Raw genomic sequence first — 16,683 nt, forward strand, 5'->3', positions numbered from 1 at the left:
TCTCCCAGAGAACATCCTTTGTTGGTGAGTAACCTCACGGCCATGTAACAGACCCTGGGACCATTTTTCCTCAAAGAGGGGCTCTTCATGTGAATACTGCACTTGATATATAACGTGCCAGACAAATGGTCAGATCTGTGGATGGCACGGGCAGTGGTCCACTATCATAATGCTTGTGAACGTCCCTGGAAGGCTCCAGTGGGGCCGTCGGAAGTTCCAGCTCCACCGATACGGCTAGTGTTCCAGTTGGGAGCCTGGAGGGGCGCTGAGGACCCCAGGTTCGTCAGTTGGCGACTCCTCACGAGGACTGCTCCTTCTGCTGCGTCTGCGGGTTGTCCTGTGCGTTGTTGTATCCGTTGATGAGAGTCTCGATGATGAGTTTGATGGTCGCCCGGTAGAGAGTGTCCACGTTGTCCGTGTACCGATCGCCCAGCGTTGTCTTCACTGCCTCAAGGAAAGGCTTCTCGATTTTCTGAAACATACGAGAGACATTTCATAAATAATGTACTGGTTGGTATGACTGTGAATTGTTTGATGCAACAACAATGAAAATTACGTCAGCTATAGTTGGAAGGTTCGCCGATGACATCGTAATTCTGTCAGAGACAGCAAAGGGCTTGGAAGAGCAGTTGAACGGAATGGACAGTGTCTTGAAAGGAGGGTATAAGATGAACATCAACAAAAGCAAAACGAGGATAATGGAATGTAGTCGAATTACGTCTGGTGATGCTGAGGGAATTTGATTAGGAAATGAGACACTTAAAGTAGTGCAGGAGTTTTGCTATTTGGGGAGCAAAATAACTGATGATGATCGAAGTAGAGAGGATATCAAATGTAGACGTGCAATGGCAAGGAAAGCGTTTCTTAAGAAGAGAAATTTGTTAACATCGAGTATAGATTTAAGTGTCAGGAAGTCGTTTCTGAAAGTACTTGTATGGAGTGTAGCCATGTATGGAAGTGAAACATGGACGATAACTAACTTGGAAAAGAAGAGAATAGAAGCTTTCGAAATGTGGTGCTAGAGAAGAATGCTGAAGATTAGATGGGTAGATCATATAACTAATGAGGAGGTATTCAATAATATTAGGGAGAAGAGAAGTTTGTGGCACAACTTGACTAGAAGAAGGGATCGGTTGGTAGGACGTGTTCTGAGGCATCAAGGGATCACCAATTTAGCATTGGAGGGCAGCGTGGAGGGTAAAAATCGTAAAAGGAGACCAAGAGATGAATACACTAAACAGATTCAGAAGGATGTAGGTTGCAGTAGGTACTGGGAGATGAAGAAGCTTGCACAGGATAGAGTAGCATGGAGAGGTGCATCAAACCAGTCTCAGGACTGAATGCAACAACAACAACAAAGGTCCCGAGTTCGAGTCTCGGTCGGGCACACAGTTTTAATCTGCCAGGAAGTTTCAACAACAACATAGTTGGGAGCTTGAGAAGCACGTGTTTTTGTTTTTTTGCTGTGTATTCTAACATTGAATTGGTGATAGGTAGCAATGGACCCAGCAGGGCCCTCGTGTACTGTGACTGTACCAGACGGTCGTAATTCAAGATCGAAACTTAATGTAGCAAAATCCCGACATATCCAGAATGCGTTATGTGAAGTCTGTGGCGGGTTTACAGTGGACCGTAGTACAGTTTCATGTTGGATTAGTCGTTTTTGGGGTGGTCATATGAGCACAGACGATAATCCAATACCGGGAAGGCCAAAAACATCAACAGATGAATGATTGGTTGGTTTAAAAGAGGGGGAAGGGACCAAACAGCTTGGTCATCTGTCCCTTGTTCTGAATAAAGCAATGCCACAAGGGTAAGAATAAAACATGCAAGACTGTTAACACAAAATGGAGAGAAAGGAAAAATCACAAGAATGACGGAAGGGCAACAACACTTAAATGGAAAAAAGGGGAGAACCACAGATACGGAAGAAACAGGTAGAAATTAAAACGACAAAACCGATTACCCTGGCTGGCTGACCATGAGAATAAAAAGGAGAAGCCAGCCACTCTGCAACACATTAAAACCTCCACCCTAAAATCACTAGGGTGGAGGACACAGAGAGACAAAGGATATGCGCTAAAACTCATTCAACCGATGAGGCGTTGATAGATAAAAGTAGCGGCAACGAATCTAGTAACCGAAGATTTCGTCGCAGGGCAGTCAAAGTGGGACAGTGCACCAGAATATTGGCACCGGGCAACGCATCAGCACTGAGACGGCGCAGGAGGAAGCCGTGGATCGCCCAAGCGTGGCCAATGCAGAGCCGGCAGAGAACCAGAGGAGAGATAGAGAAGATCCAACGGAGAGCAGCGCGCTTCGTTACAGGATCATTTAGTAATCGCGAAAGCGTTACGGAGATGACAGATAAACTCCAGTGGAAGACTTTGCAGGAGAGGCGCTCAGTAGCTCGGTACGGGCTTTTGTTGAAGTTTCGAGAACATACCTTCACCGAAGAGTCAAACAGCATATTGCTCTCTCCTATGTATATCTCGCGAAGAGACCATGAGGATAAAATCAGAGAGATTAGAGCCCACACACAAGCATACCGACAATCCTTCTTTCCACGAACAATACGAGACTGGAATAGAAGGGAGAACCGATAGAGGTACTCAAGGTACCCTCCGCCACACACCGTCAGGTGGCTTGTGGAGTATGGATGTAGATGTAGAGGCCCGTATGGAGGACTGCCACACATTCGTAGTCTCCTGAATGGCACGCAGTTTGTTGTGCGTTCTGAGACTTTGCCATTCAGTCTCCCAATGCCGAAAAGCAGGTCAATTATTGGAATGCCGATCTCCATAAGCGGTTTCCGTGTAGCCTGTTTGCACAGCCTGTCAGCAAGTTCGTTGTGTGGGATATGACATGTCTTGAGGTCCACGCAAACACCACTGAACGACCGTACTGTTCCAGGGCATAGATGGCCTCCTGGACGGTCGCTACCAAAGGAGATGAATGAAGAGTGGAACTTGTGGCACATGCTCTTGAAGGGGATCGCAGTGTCATTTGTGAGGAACTCTCTGAAGCCACAGGAATTCCCCGAACGTCAGTATTCCGTATTCTGACAAAATGATCTGAAGAAGAGAAAAATTTCTGCGATATGGGTGCCACGCTGTTTGACTGCTGAGGAGAAGCAGAAACCTCTGGACATTGCAACTTGCTCAAACAACTATTCGACCGTGAAGGTCAAGGATTCTTGTGTCGAATTGTCGCTGTTGATGAAATGTGGACTAGAGACTTTGAACAGGAGTTGAAATCATTGTCCAATGAGTTGAGAGCTTCAGAGTCTCCACGCCCAAACAAATTTTGGCGCACTCAGTCAAAGCTCAAGCAAATGATGATTTTTGATTATGATCACCAAGGAATCATCACCCCGGACAGGGCTTCATGTGGAGAAAGTGACACAGCAGGGTATTACCGTAACTTCATGCAAAACCTGCGCAGAAAACTGCACAAAGCTCAGACCTCAGTTGTTCGAGGCTGGGTCACTCATCGCCCACAATGCTCTCCCACATATCTGCAGCGTTGTAGCCCAAAAACAGTGTTGCCACATGCTCCCTACGGCCCGGATATGTGTCCACCAGACTTCGACCTGTTCCCGAAGTTTATAAAGAAGAAAACCAACGTTTGGACGTCGGTAATTTTCTCTGGGAGAGCCATTCGACAGATGAACATAAGTGGTGTCCTGGCTGGAGTAACAGAGCTTCCGAGATGGGATTCGGTCACACAGAAGGAGGGAGACCATATTGAAGGGCTGTAATACTGAAAAAATAATAAACGTGTAAGTAAAAAGAATTGTGTGCTTTACTTATGAAATGTCTCTCGATACATGCAAATGGAAGCTTTAGAACCATGGATCTTATTACTATGGTTAAAAAAAGTCACCAATCAGTCTACATTTTCAGAAGTTATTTTATTTAGACGACCAGTTTCGGCATCACGTTAATATCTTCATGCTCATGCATGTTAAAACAACGAGTATGTAGTATGGGTCAAGCCTTACCACTAGCTGACATTACAGAAAATGAAGCGTAATAGTAAAAGTGCTTAAAACCTACAAAACGGCAGAGGGTTCATCGAACCACCTTCACAATTCTCTGTTATTCCAATTTCGTATAGCGCGCGGAAAGAAAGAACACATATAGCTTTCCGTACGAGCTCTGATTTCCCTTATTTTATCGTGGTGATCGTTTTCTCCCTATGTAGGTCAGTGTCAACAAAATATTTTCACATTCGGAGGAGGAAGTTGGTGATTGGAATTTCCTGAAAAGATTCCATCGCAACGAAAAACGCCTTTCTTTTAATGATGTCCAGCCTAAATCCTGTACCATTTCTGTGACTCTTTTCTAAATCGTTTTGCAGTTTCTTTTGATCTTCTGATGACTTTATTAGTCGATAAACGACAGCGTCATTTGCAAACAACCTTAGACGGCTGCTCAGGTTATCTCCCAAATCGTTTTATAGATAAGGAACAGCAAAGGGTCTATAACACTACCTTGGGGAACGCCAGAAATCACTTCTGTTTTACTCGATGACTTTCCGTCAATTACTACGAACTATGACCTCTCTGACAGTAAATCACAAATCCAGTCACATAACTAAGACGATATTCCATAAGCACGCAATATCACTACAAGCCGCTTGTGTGGTACAGTCAAAATCCAGAAATACGGAATCGATCTGAAATCCCTTGTCACTAGCAGTCAACACTTCAAGTGAATAAAGAGCCAGTTGTGTTTCACAGGAACGATATTTTCTAAACCCATGTTGACTGTGTGTCAATAGGCAGTTTTCTTCGAGGTAATTCATAATGTTTGAACACAATATATGTTCCAAAATCCTGCTGCATATCGACCTTAACGTTATGGGCCTGTAATTTAGTGGATTACTCCTACTACCTTTCTTCAATATTTGTGTGACCTGTGCAACTTTCCAGTCTTTGGGTACGGATCTTTCGTCGAGCGAACGGTTGTATATGATTGTTAAGTATGGAGCTAATGCATCAGCATACTCCGAAAGGAACCTAATTGGTATACAGTCTGGACCAGAAGACTTGCTTTTATTGAGTGATTTGAGTTGCTTCACTACTCCGAGGATATTTACTTCTACGTTACTTATACTGGCAGCTGTTATCGATTCCAATTCTAGAATATTTACTTCGTCTTCTTTTGTGAAGGCATTTCGGAAGGCTGTGTTTAGAAACTCTGTGTGACGGTACGTCACATAAATGGACATTTGGAGAAAGGGAAAGGAAGTTTTTGTTATGAGACGTGTGAATTATAAATTATTTCAAGACTGTGTACGTGTGCGCGATGTATAACAAATGGTAAAGAACGTAAGTTATTATTATCAAAACACAAATATCGATGTAATTAACAAAAGATTGTTTTTTTGTATAATCTCTGTGTAACATAGGCCATGAAGATCAGAGACAATGCTTTGATTGAACTAGCTCTCCTGTTTTGTTTCGTCTAGCGGTAGGCCCCCATTGTAGTGCTGTCTGATAATTAACGTAAGTTTTATCTGTATTTTGAAAAGTATAATAGAAATTGCTGTTAGAAAGTGTGTATTATTGACTTAGTTGTCTCCTCTCATGACCGCAACCATTAATTATAATTAACAAAGTTTTTACAGAATTTCGCAGTACAGGGAGCTCATCTCCCCTAACAGGATTTAGTCGGCCATTACGCTAACTGTATTATTTGATTAAAATATCACCTCATAATGTTAAATGTAAATGCGAAAGACTTCTCAATTTTGATCTTTCATTAATTTCAAAGTTAAAAAGAGTCAAAATAGATTTAGTTTATTAATATTTAGAATACTGAGTGAGTTCAGTATGTTTCATTTTGGCCGCCTAACGGCGGACGAGATTCTCTCCAGTTTTGCCTTGCAAATAATGAAAAATAAATATTAAAAAATCATTACATTACGCAATATCTCAGTTAATCTTTGTGTACTTCGGTACATAAATAACCAGTAGCCCCTGAGACTTATATTAATAATTACAGTTTGCGTAAGAATACGCATATTTTCTTTTCTAAATAGCAGCGCTCACGCAAACTGTTTATTAGAAGGCGGTGAGTCGCGCGCTGTGTTTAAAAAAATATTATATCGTACGTACTTCGGGGCAGCCGATGTCCATACAGTGCTATCGCGGTATAAGTTAATTAAAAGTCTCATGCCAGCCCACGATATTTAAAGCCACCCCAACCAAAATCATGAAATACATAATTATAAAAATAAAAATATACACTTATACCGTGATATCTGCTTTGGCAGCACTGACTTCTATAGTACCTCCATTGCTGTTGCGCAGAGAAGGCGTTGATTGTTTCTTGCCGCTAACGTACTTCACATACGACCAGAATCTTTTTGGATTTTCTGCCAGGTTTCGAGACAAAGCTTCGTTGTGGAAACTGTAACATCTCGCACTGAATTCCGCGCTAAATTTCAAGCTTCTGTAAAGAATCGCCAATCTTGGGGATTTTGCGTCTGTTTGAATTTTGCATGTTTGTTTCGTTGTTTCTGCAACAGTATTCTAACCTTCTAACCCGTTTTGTGTACCAAGGAGCATCATCTCCGTAGTTTGTTAATACATTTGGTATAAATCTCTCCATTGCTGCCGGTACTATTTCTTTGAATTCAAGCCACGTCTGCTCTACACTTATATTATTAATTTGAAATGAGTGGAGATTGTCTCTTAGGAAGGCGTCAAGTGAATTTTTATCTGCTTTTTTGAATATATATATTTTTCGCTTATTTTTGGAGGATTTGGGAATTACAATATTCAATCTCGCTACGACAGCCCGTGTTCACTAATCCCTGTATCACTGCGCTAAATCGTGATGGTTCAAATGGCTCTAAGCACTATGGGACTTAACATCTGAGGTCATCATTCCCCTAGACTTAGAACCACTTAAACCTAACTAACCCTAACTAATCTAAGGACATCACACACATTCATGCCCGAGGCAGGATTCGAACCTGCAACCGAAGCAGCAACACGGCTCCGTACTGAAGGCCTAGAACCGTCCGGCCACAGCGGCCTGCTAAACAGTGATGTTTTCAAAAGTGTATAGAGGATGATTTTGCCAAACGGGGACATACTGCAAGAAACGATCCTAGAGAGGATAATACGCAAAAAAGGCAATGTGACAAAAAATGCGTTCCAAGGAAGTTACATTAACTTCAAGTGGAGCTAAAAGATCTTTGACAGCGTAGGTTTAAAGTGCACATGAGAAAGCACCAGGCAAATGAGATTGTTCTGTCTGTACTCATGTTTTAGCTCGATACTCAAAAGGGCAGTAATGTTCTCCACGTCGGCAGCACGCCCTCACATTGGTACCACTCACTTCACTGCTGTTGCAAACTCACTGTGTCGTGGACTGGTGTCGTGAAGTGCAGCGCTGACAGGCGATGTGCTGGTGTACCAACCAGGAATAGAATAGTTTTCTACACTCCCGGAAATTAAAATAAGAACACCGTGAATTCATTGTCCCAGGAAGGGGAAACTTTATTGACACATTCCTGGGGTCAGATACATCACATGATCACACTGACAGAACCACAGGCACATAGACACAGGCAACAGAGCATGCACAATGTCGGCACTAGTACAGTGTATATCTACCTTTCGCAGCAATGCAGGCTGCTATTCTCCCATGGAGACGATCGTAGAGATGCTGGATGTAGTCCTGTGGAACGGCTTGCCATGCCATTTCCACCTGGCGCCTCAGTTGGACCAGCGTTCGTGCTGGACGTGCAGACCGCGTGAGACGACGCTTCATCCAGTCCCAAACATGCTCAATGGGGGACAGATCCGGAGATCTTGCTGGCCAGGGTAGCTGACTTACACCTTCTAGAGCACGTTGGGTGGCACGGGATACATGCGGACGTGCATTGTCCTGTTGGAACAGCAAGTTCCCTTGCCGGTCTAGGAATGGTAGAACGATGGGTTCGATGACGGTTTGGATGTACCGTGCACTATTCAGTGTCCCCTCGACGATCACCAGTGGTGTACGGCAGTGTAGGAGATCGCTCCCCACACCATGATGCCGGGTGTTGGCCCTGTGTGTCTCGGTCGTATGCAGTCCTGATTGTGGCGCTCACCTGCACGGCGCCAAACACGCATACGACCATCATTGGCACCAAGGCAGAAGCGACTCTCATCGCTGAAGACGACACGTCTCCATTCGTCCCTCCATTCACGCCTGTCGCGACACCACTGGAGGCGGGCTGCACGATGTTGGGGCGTGAGCGGAAGACGGTCTAACGGTGTGCGGGACCGTAGCCCAGCTTCATGGAGACGGTTGCGAATGGTCCTCGCCGATACCCCAGGAGCAACAGTGTCCCTAATTTGCTGGGAAGTGGCGGTGCGGTCCCTTACGGCACTGCGTAGGATCCTACGGTCTTGGCGTGCATCCGTGCGTCGCTGCGGTCCGGTCCCAGGTCGACGGGCACGTGCAACTTCCGCCGACCACTGGCGACAACATCGATGTACTGTGGAGACCTCACGCCCCACGTGTTGAGCAATTCGGCGGTACGTCCACCCGGCCTCCCGCATGCCCACTATACGCCCTAGCTCAAAGTCCGTCAACTGCACATACGGTTCACGTCCACGCTGTCGCGGCATGCTACCAGTGTTAAAGACTGCGATGGAGCTCCGTATGCCACGGCAAACTGGCTGACACTGACGGCGGCGGTGCACAAATGCTGCGCAGCTAGCGCCATTCGACGGCCAACACCGCGGTTCCTGGTGTGTCCGCTGTGCCGTGCGTGTGATCATTGCTTGTACAGCCCTCTCGCAGTGTCCGGAGCAAGTATGGTGGGTCTGACACACCGGTGTCAATGTGTTCTTTTTTCCATTTCCAGGAGTGTATGTCCATCCTTGTGATTGGAGGTCTGAGGAACTTCGGTCGTCCACTTATATGATAGAATAGAACACCTACACCCGTCCTTACGATGTCATTAATTATATGGCTACCAGTTTCGGTGCTTTAGTCGACCATCTTCGGGCCTTAACTGACGCTGAGAGGGTTAACACCACCCGTATACACGATTAATCAGTGGCTAACATCTACAACTGGCTTTCGCAGACTACCTGAAACCGCGATGTTGTCTCTCCAACTATCAATTATCAGTTTGAGTTGATAGCTGATAATTTTTGCCTCACAAGGGCTGAGTGCACCCTGCTTGTCAACAGCGCTCAGCAGACGGGATGGTCACCCATCCAAGTGCCAGCCTAGCACGACAGCGCTTAGCTTCGGTGATCTGACGGGAACCGGTGTTACTACTGCGACAAGGCCGTTGGAAATTAGACAATACATAGCTTCTGACAAATAATTCCGTTTTTTTTTTGCATATGCCCTAGCACAGAAAATCCAAAAAGAGCAACCCTTTCTTTTTACCCGGCGACGCTCACGCAGCTCCTGCGGTAGACACTATAAGACGCGTTGTGTATCACGGTATGCTTTACTGGTAAATATCCAGGAGAGTGCGCTCCTAGAAGAATGAAGTAATAAATATCTTCCTTGCTTGTGTATTACAGGGAGGTAGAATCAGAAACGTTTGAGCTCACACGGAGACATACCATTCACTACTGGAACAGGAAAGGGGTGAAGTGCCAGTAGCACATATTATATTCTACAATACTCACGATCGGGTGGCTTGACAAGTACAGAAGCAGATGTAGGATCTCGCCTTTCTCTAGGCAAACAGTCTGAGAACGACATCCGTCCCACAATGGATGTACGCTGCAGCTCCAAAGAAACTGGTATAGGCAAGCGTATTCAAATACAGAGACAAGTAAAGAATACGACACTGCGGTCGGTAAAGCCTATATAAGACAAGTGTCTGGCGCCGTTGTCGATCGGTTACTGCTGCTACAAAGGCAGAACATCAAGATTTAAGTGAGTTTGATCGTGGAGTTATGGTCGGCGCATGAGCGATGGGACACAGTATCTCTGAGGTAGCGATGAAGTGCGGACTTTCCCGTACGACCATTTCAGGAGTGTAGCGTGAATATCAGGAATCCAGTAAAACATCAAATCTCCGACATCGCTGAGGTAGGAAAAAGATCCTGCAAGAACGGGACCAACGACGACTGAAGATAATCGTTCAACGTGACGGAACTGTAGCCCTTCGGAAAATTGCTGCTGATTTCAGCGATGGGTCATGGACAGGTGTCAGCGTGTGAACCACTCAGTGAAACATCATCGATATGGGCTTTCGGAGCCGAGGGACCACTCGTGTACCCTTGATGACTGCGCGACATAAAGCTTTACGCCTCGCCTGGACTCGTCAACACCGACATTGGACTGTTGATGACTGAAAACATGTTGCCTGGTCGGACGAGTCTCGTTTCAAATTGTATATGAACGTGTACGGCTATGGAGACAACTTCATGAATCCATGGCCCCTGAATGTCAGCAGCGGACTGTTCAACATGGTGGAGGCTCTGTAATGGCGTGGGGCGTGTGCAGTTGGAGTGATATGTGACCCCTCATACTTCTGGATACGACTCTGACAGGTGACACGTACGTAAGCATCCTGTCTGATCACCTGCATCCATTCATGTCCATTGTGCATCCCGACACACTTGGGCAATTACAGCAGGACACTGCGACATCCCACACGTCCAGAATTGCTACAGAGTGGCTGCAGGAACATTCTTCTGAGTTTAAACACTTCCGCCGGCCACCAGCCTCCCCAGGCATGAACATTAGTGAGCACACCTGCGGTGCCTTGCAACGTGCTGTTCAGGAGAGATTTATGGACAGCCCTGCTGGATTAATGGTGTCAGTTCACTCCAGAAATACGTCAGACATTAGACGAGTCCACGCCACGTCGTGTTGCGGCATTTCTGTGTGCTCATGATGGGCTTACACGATATTAGGCACGTGTACCAGCTTGTTTGGCTCTTCAGTGTAATTTGCTGTTAGCTGTTATTTCAGAGGAATTGATGTCAACATTTAGTTAACTTTCATTACGACGGTCTGTAACATTATTACACTACAACAACAGCACTGGGTATGAGCAGGAGACAGAGGTACGTGCATAAGAAGTATTGTTTGGTTCACGACGAGGTAAACTGTACGCATTAATGGGCGGACACTAAAGTAGCCTAGTGACACGGGGATGGAAGGTATGCAGTGTGAAGGCAAAAATTATAAAACAAATAATCTATCAGACATTAAATTTCATTTCATTGCCCTTTACTTTCAGCATTCTCAAGAACATGACCCACTACGACCATGCATAAAATTACACGTGAAGAAATAAAGTATAAGATGCAGTCAATTGGAAATGAGACAGATGGAAAAAAGCAAGTAAGCTACTTATCATTTCAAATGTAATCGCCGTAACTGTTAATACATTTATCCCACTATATGACAAGATGATCAATGCCGTCACGGAAAAATGTTTGTGATTGTCTTCGGCTCCTTGATTGTACCCAGTTGTGCATCTCTTCGTCCGAAACAAAACGACGACCAGGAATGAATTTCTTCAGAGGTTCAAAAATATGGAAATTGCATGGGGAGAATCGGGACTGTATGAGAGATGTGCAAGAGATTCCAAGCGAAATTACTGCAACGTACTCGAAATTGGCTCCGCCCACGTGTTGCCATGGCTGTTTTTAGTACGCTGCAAAAGTTTCGCCGGGAAGCTCTTACGCATCCTGAAGAGTAAAAACCACAGCGTCTTAGTAAAAAGTTGCAGGCATGTATGTGCATCAATCGTACAAAATAACTGATTTCCCAATAAACAATTTAAGGCAAAAGTCAAAATCATTCCTTTGAAAAAGTCACAGGCGATGTGCTGCCCTGTTATTGGCGAGTCTGAAGTAGTTCTCAGGTTCTAATTACCACGTCGGCAGTGGCATCTTAAACTACAGTCTTTACTTCCAGCTTCCTGTCCGCACATATAAAACCAATGTAATCAGCACAAATTTTTCTGTGTGGCTTTTGTATTTATGTTCAGTGCTGCTGAATAAACCTGATCATACCATCCGCTATTTTATAATAGGAATGAATTAGGAAGTTTGAATGTAGGGCTGAATCTGAATTATAACTGGAATAAAATATTTTGTAAGCAACTTAGTGAAAAGATAATCGTTCAAATGAACAATGAATCATAGAAAGTTTCTGTATTTAGGACAGTCAAAGATATTGACTGGATGGACATGAAAATCAATGAACAGAAGAATAAAAGTGACCTGCTAACCTGGAGGTTTCAGTGTGGCTGGAACAGTAAATATCCTGTTTTATCAATGCATATTTTCTCTTTTGACTTAGCAGAATGAGACTTGGTCTAAACGTTAAAATTAATCAATCCGCGAGTGCTGAACTGTGAGCAGCGGAGAGACACACGTTGGGAAGGATTGGGACAAATAGGAGAATAAAAATGTGGATCAAAGGAAAAGCTGATGTGGAAGATGTAACTAAAACTTTAATAAAAATGAAATGGAGACAGGAAGAACGTATTTCCAGATAAGGTGGCGTTGGCTGGACTAGGGAATTTCTTTAATTACTTAAAGGAATTTGGGAAGATGGCATTAGAAAACACAGAGGACCTATGTGGATGTGTTTAGGAAAGTATGGAGAGCTCTGGAAGAGAATTTATCGAGCGTAGAACGACTATTGCTCCTGGCGATAATGAGTCAGGAATAACGACCCAACATAGAATGGTTACTCCCTGTCTAGCTGTATAATTATTGTCTCTGGCAGGCATTACCTAAATGGCTACGTATGAGCTTTTTCTGTGTCATGGGAGCAGTTGTAGACTACCAGCAGTGAGCCGAGTAGACCTAAGCAGGAACAGCATAGGAACCAACACTGAAGTACGTGGGACACTAATGATAAGTTCTTTACTAGTACAATTATTCCTACCTAGTACATACATATTCAGCTTGCTCTACCTCCCCCTATGACGACAATAATTGTGGAACATCAGCAGTAACTTGAACAGATCAAGCTAGTAATAGCACAATTGGTACTTTCTTACCTAACGGTATTATTATTATTTCCTACGTGCATTAACTAATCAGCTGTGTAAAGGCTGGTTCTATTTCTCCATTTCAGCGAAATTATTATCTGAGAGTGACAATATGTTGAATGGACAGAGGTAGGAACAGTTTAAGAGCAAACATTGATCTTTGGGATGCAACTGGTAACTTTTTTGCCAGCAGTATTATTATTATTATGATTATTACTCGTATTACCTATAATATGTATCACCTGAGCATCTATGTAGCGGCAGGTTCTATCTCTCTCTGACACAGTATTACTGTGGAACAGCAGCAGTAAGATACCTAAGACTGAGGTAGGAATAGCAGTGCACCCAACATTGAAGCCTGTGAGACGGAAGTTGTTTCATTCCCAACAGTACCCATTATCGTATCACCCGTGTAATGGCTGGCTATTTCTCGCTGTCATAGAAATGATTATAGAATACAGGTGGCAAGTTGGACTGAGGCAGGAATAGCATAGGGCGAGCTTTGAATTCTGAGGAATGCAACTCGTAACAGAGTAATATTCTTATTGCTAATAGCATTACTTAACGCTCTATGTAAAGGCTGGTTCTGTCTCTCCCTGTCTGCGTGATAATTGTGGAACTGTATCTGTAAGTTGAATGGGTTGCCGTAGGACTAGCAGAGAACCTTCAGTGGACCCATGTTTGACACAATTGGTACCTCCTATCATAACAGTATCATTCCTACTTCATAAATTCATTAACCAGTGAGCTATGTAGATAGTAATTCAGTCTCTCTCTATTAAGGTAGTAATTTTTTATTAGTAGTATGGAACCCACACTGATCCAAGTGAGAAACATTTGGTAACTTCTTTGGGAGTAGTATTATTGTTACCTCATATATGAAGTATGTAAAATGTAACCAATTATGTCAAGGCTGGTTCTAGATACTCCTGTCAGGGTGGTAACTGTAGTACTGTAGCAGTGAATTAAACAGACTTAGCTACGAACAGCAGAGAAACGAACTTTGAACGCTAAAGACTCATTGTTTCCTAGCAGTATTAATACTACCTTCTTCATTTATTACAGTAAATAATGAACTATGTAAAGGATGTTTTCATCTCTTCCTGTCGGAGGAATAAGTGTGAGTAATGATGAGATGAAACATCATAGACTGGGGTAAGAACAACAGAGAAACCAACTTTGAAGCCTAAAGACGCAACAAAGAACCCTGTGGGACACAGTTGATTGTTTCCTAGCACCGTTATTAGTATATGCTATGCACAGCATGTAATCAATTATAAAGGATGGTTCCATACCCTACCATGGAAGTAATTGTGCACAGCAGCAGTTAGTTAAAGGGACTCGATATTGATCCATGTGGGAAACAAATAGTAACTTTCTTCCCACCAGTATTATTGTTCCTGTAGTATGCGTTCCCTAACCAACTACAACTTCTTCTCCGCTGGTTCCATGGCTTGTGTAAGGTCATAAAATGACATCTTTATACGTCTGACAAATTTAGCTGCAAATTGTTAATTTTTTGTTGATTACATAAGTTAACGACAAGCTTGTTTCGGCATATGTGCCATTATAAAGTGTTCCTGTTGACATTAAATTTACATATTATTTTATTCTATGTCTATTTAATGGTGCTGTGTCAATAACGTTTTCCAGATAATTTTTATGTTTGAGATCTGTCTATTCATTGACACAATAGATAAAGAAAACGCCTAAAAACAACACGATAAACAAAAAATCAATAGACAACATTATCATGGTGCATCTACATAATCCACAGCATGTCTGGCAAACAACATCTCCGACTACCTAATATACAGTTTACTTGTAAACATAGAGCATCATCAGCACAATGATCTACCATTTTACAATTGCTAAAAAAAAAAAAAAAAAAAAAAAAACACGAAATTTCACTATTATTCATCTATAGAGAATAAATACGTGACCAGTCTTAAAAACGTAGTTCATAAAATAGTTCACGTTCCAGGACGATTTATCGGCGTCTCTCCGTTTAGATGTAATATAAGATAAAATTTCGTAGTAGTATGACTTAGACGTAAAATAAAGTGACACACACTGTAAGACAAAAAAGAAGAACGACGCACCACAAAGAAATTATCCGAATGCGACGGAATCGGTACTGTGATGTACATGGACAGACAAACAAACGATTACAGTTTCAGAAAAACTGTATGATTTATTCAAGAGAAAGGGCTTTACAAACTGAACCAGTCATTAACGTGTTGGTCAGTCTTTGGCCATTATGCAAGAAGTTACTCAGCTTGTTGAGGATTGAAAGAATTGTTGGATGTCCTCCTGCGGGATATCGTGTCAAATGCTGTGCAACTGGCGCGCTAGACCATTAAAATCTCGAAGTGGTTGTAGGGTCCTGTCCATAATGCTCCAAACGTTCTCAGTTGGGAAGAGATCCGGCGACCCTGCAGGCCAAGGCAGGGTTTGGCAAGCACGAAGACAAACGCCGTAGGCTTTCCCGACATAACAAGTCTTGAAAGTCTCAGCGGGACTCATCATCAGAGGGTAGAACCAGAAAGGAACAGGAGCAAATAGCAATAAGGGTAGATGACAAATTAGTAACCGATGGGTACAGTGTGGCAAATCTATTTAATAAGTACTTTATATCTGTTACTGATAGAATGGGACTGTCAGGATCAGTAAATAATGCCCCTGAATATCTGAAACTAACCTTTACAAATATCTTCAGGTACATGAATATGTCACTCACTTCACCAAAAGAAATAGCTTCCATAATAAAATCTTTAAAAACAAAGCATTCTAGTGGTTGCGATGAAATATCAACAAAGTTAATTAAGGCATGTTCTTGTGAGTTTAGTACAATTCTGAGTTACTTGTGTAACCAGCAAATTATAACTGGGACATTTCCTGATTGGTTAAAATATGCAGATGTTAAGCCTCTATTCAAAAAAGGGGATAAAGAGATACCATCAAACTACAGACCGATTTCACTTTTGCCAGCATTCTCAAAATTTTTTGAAAAAATTATGTACAGGCGGCTGCTTAACCATCTGACCACAAATAACATATTATCAAGAACACATTGTGGATTTCTGAAGGTTTCTGATATCGAGAAGACTATTTACACCTACAGTGAAAATGAACTTAATTCATTAAATAACAAGTTACAAGCAGCAGGTATTTTCTGTGATTTGTCAAAGGTATTCAATTGTGTGAACCACACCATCCTTTTACATAAATTAGAATTCTATGGTGTCACAGGCAGTGCTGCAAAGTGGTTCAAGTCATACCTCACTAACAGGAAACAAAGGGTGTCAGTGCAAGGGACTTGTGAATTAAGTCATCAGGCATCATCAGAATGGGAAGATATTACATGTGGTGTCCCACAAGGATTCATCTTAAGGCCATTGCTTTTTCTTGTGTACATTAATGATCTCTAATCAGTTACACTGCCAGAAGCAGAGTTCGTTTTGTTTGCAGATGACGCAAGTATTGCAATAAATAGTACGTTGAGTGTAGCTTTAGAAAGATCTGCTAATGATATTTTCATGGATATTAATAAATGGTTTAAAGCCAACTCACTGACATTAAACCTCGAAAAGACTCACTATATGCAATTCAGAACCTGTAAGAGGTTTCCACCCAGCATATGCATAAAGTATGAAGAACAGATAGAAGAGGTTGACAGTCTTAAAT

General features: G+C 42.9%; 1 protein-coding gene across 1 annotated transcript in view; it reads right to left on the bottom strand.

The window, feature by feature from the left end:
- Positions 1–298: 298 nt before the first annotated feature.
- LOC126424609 (myoglobin-like) overlaps positions 299–16,683 on the bottom strand; it is a 34,203-nt gene continuing 17,818 nt past the window's right edge. The window contains exon 3 of the mRNA XM_050087348.1: positions 299–472. Coding sequence (XP_049943305.1) covers positions 299–472 — 174 coding nt within the window. The remainder of the gene's footprint in view (positions 473–16,683) is intronic.

Source organism: Schistocerca serialis, chromosome 10, assembly GCF_023864345.2.
Source record: "Schistocerca serialis cubense isolate TAMUIC-IGC-003099 chromosome 10, iqSchSeri2.2, whole genome shotgun sequence".
In the NCBI taxonomy this organism is placed as follows: domain Eukaryota; kingdom Metazoa; phylum Arthropoda; class Insecta; order Orthoptera; family Acrididae; genus Schistocerca; species Schistocerca serialis.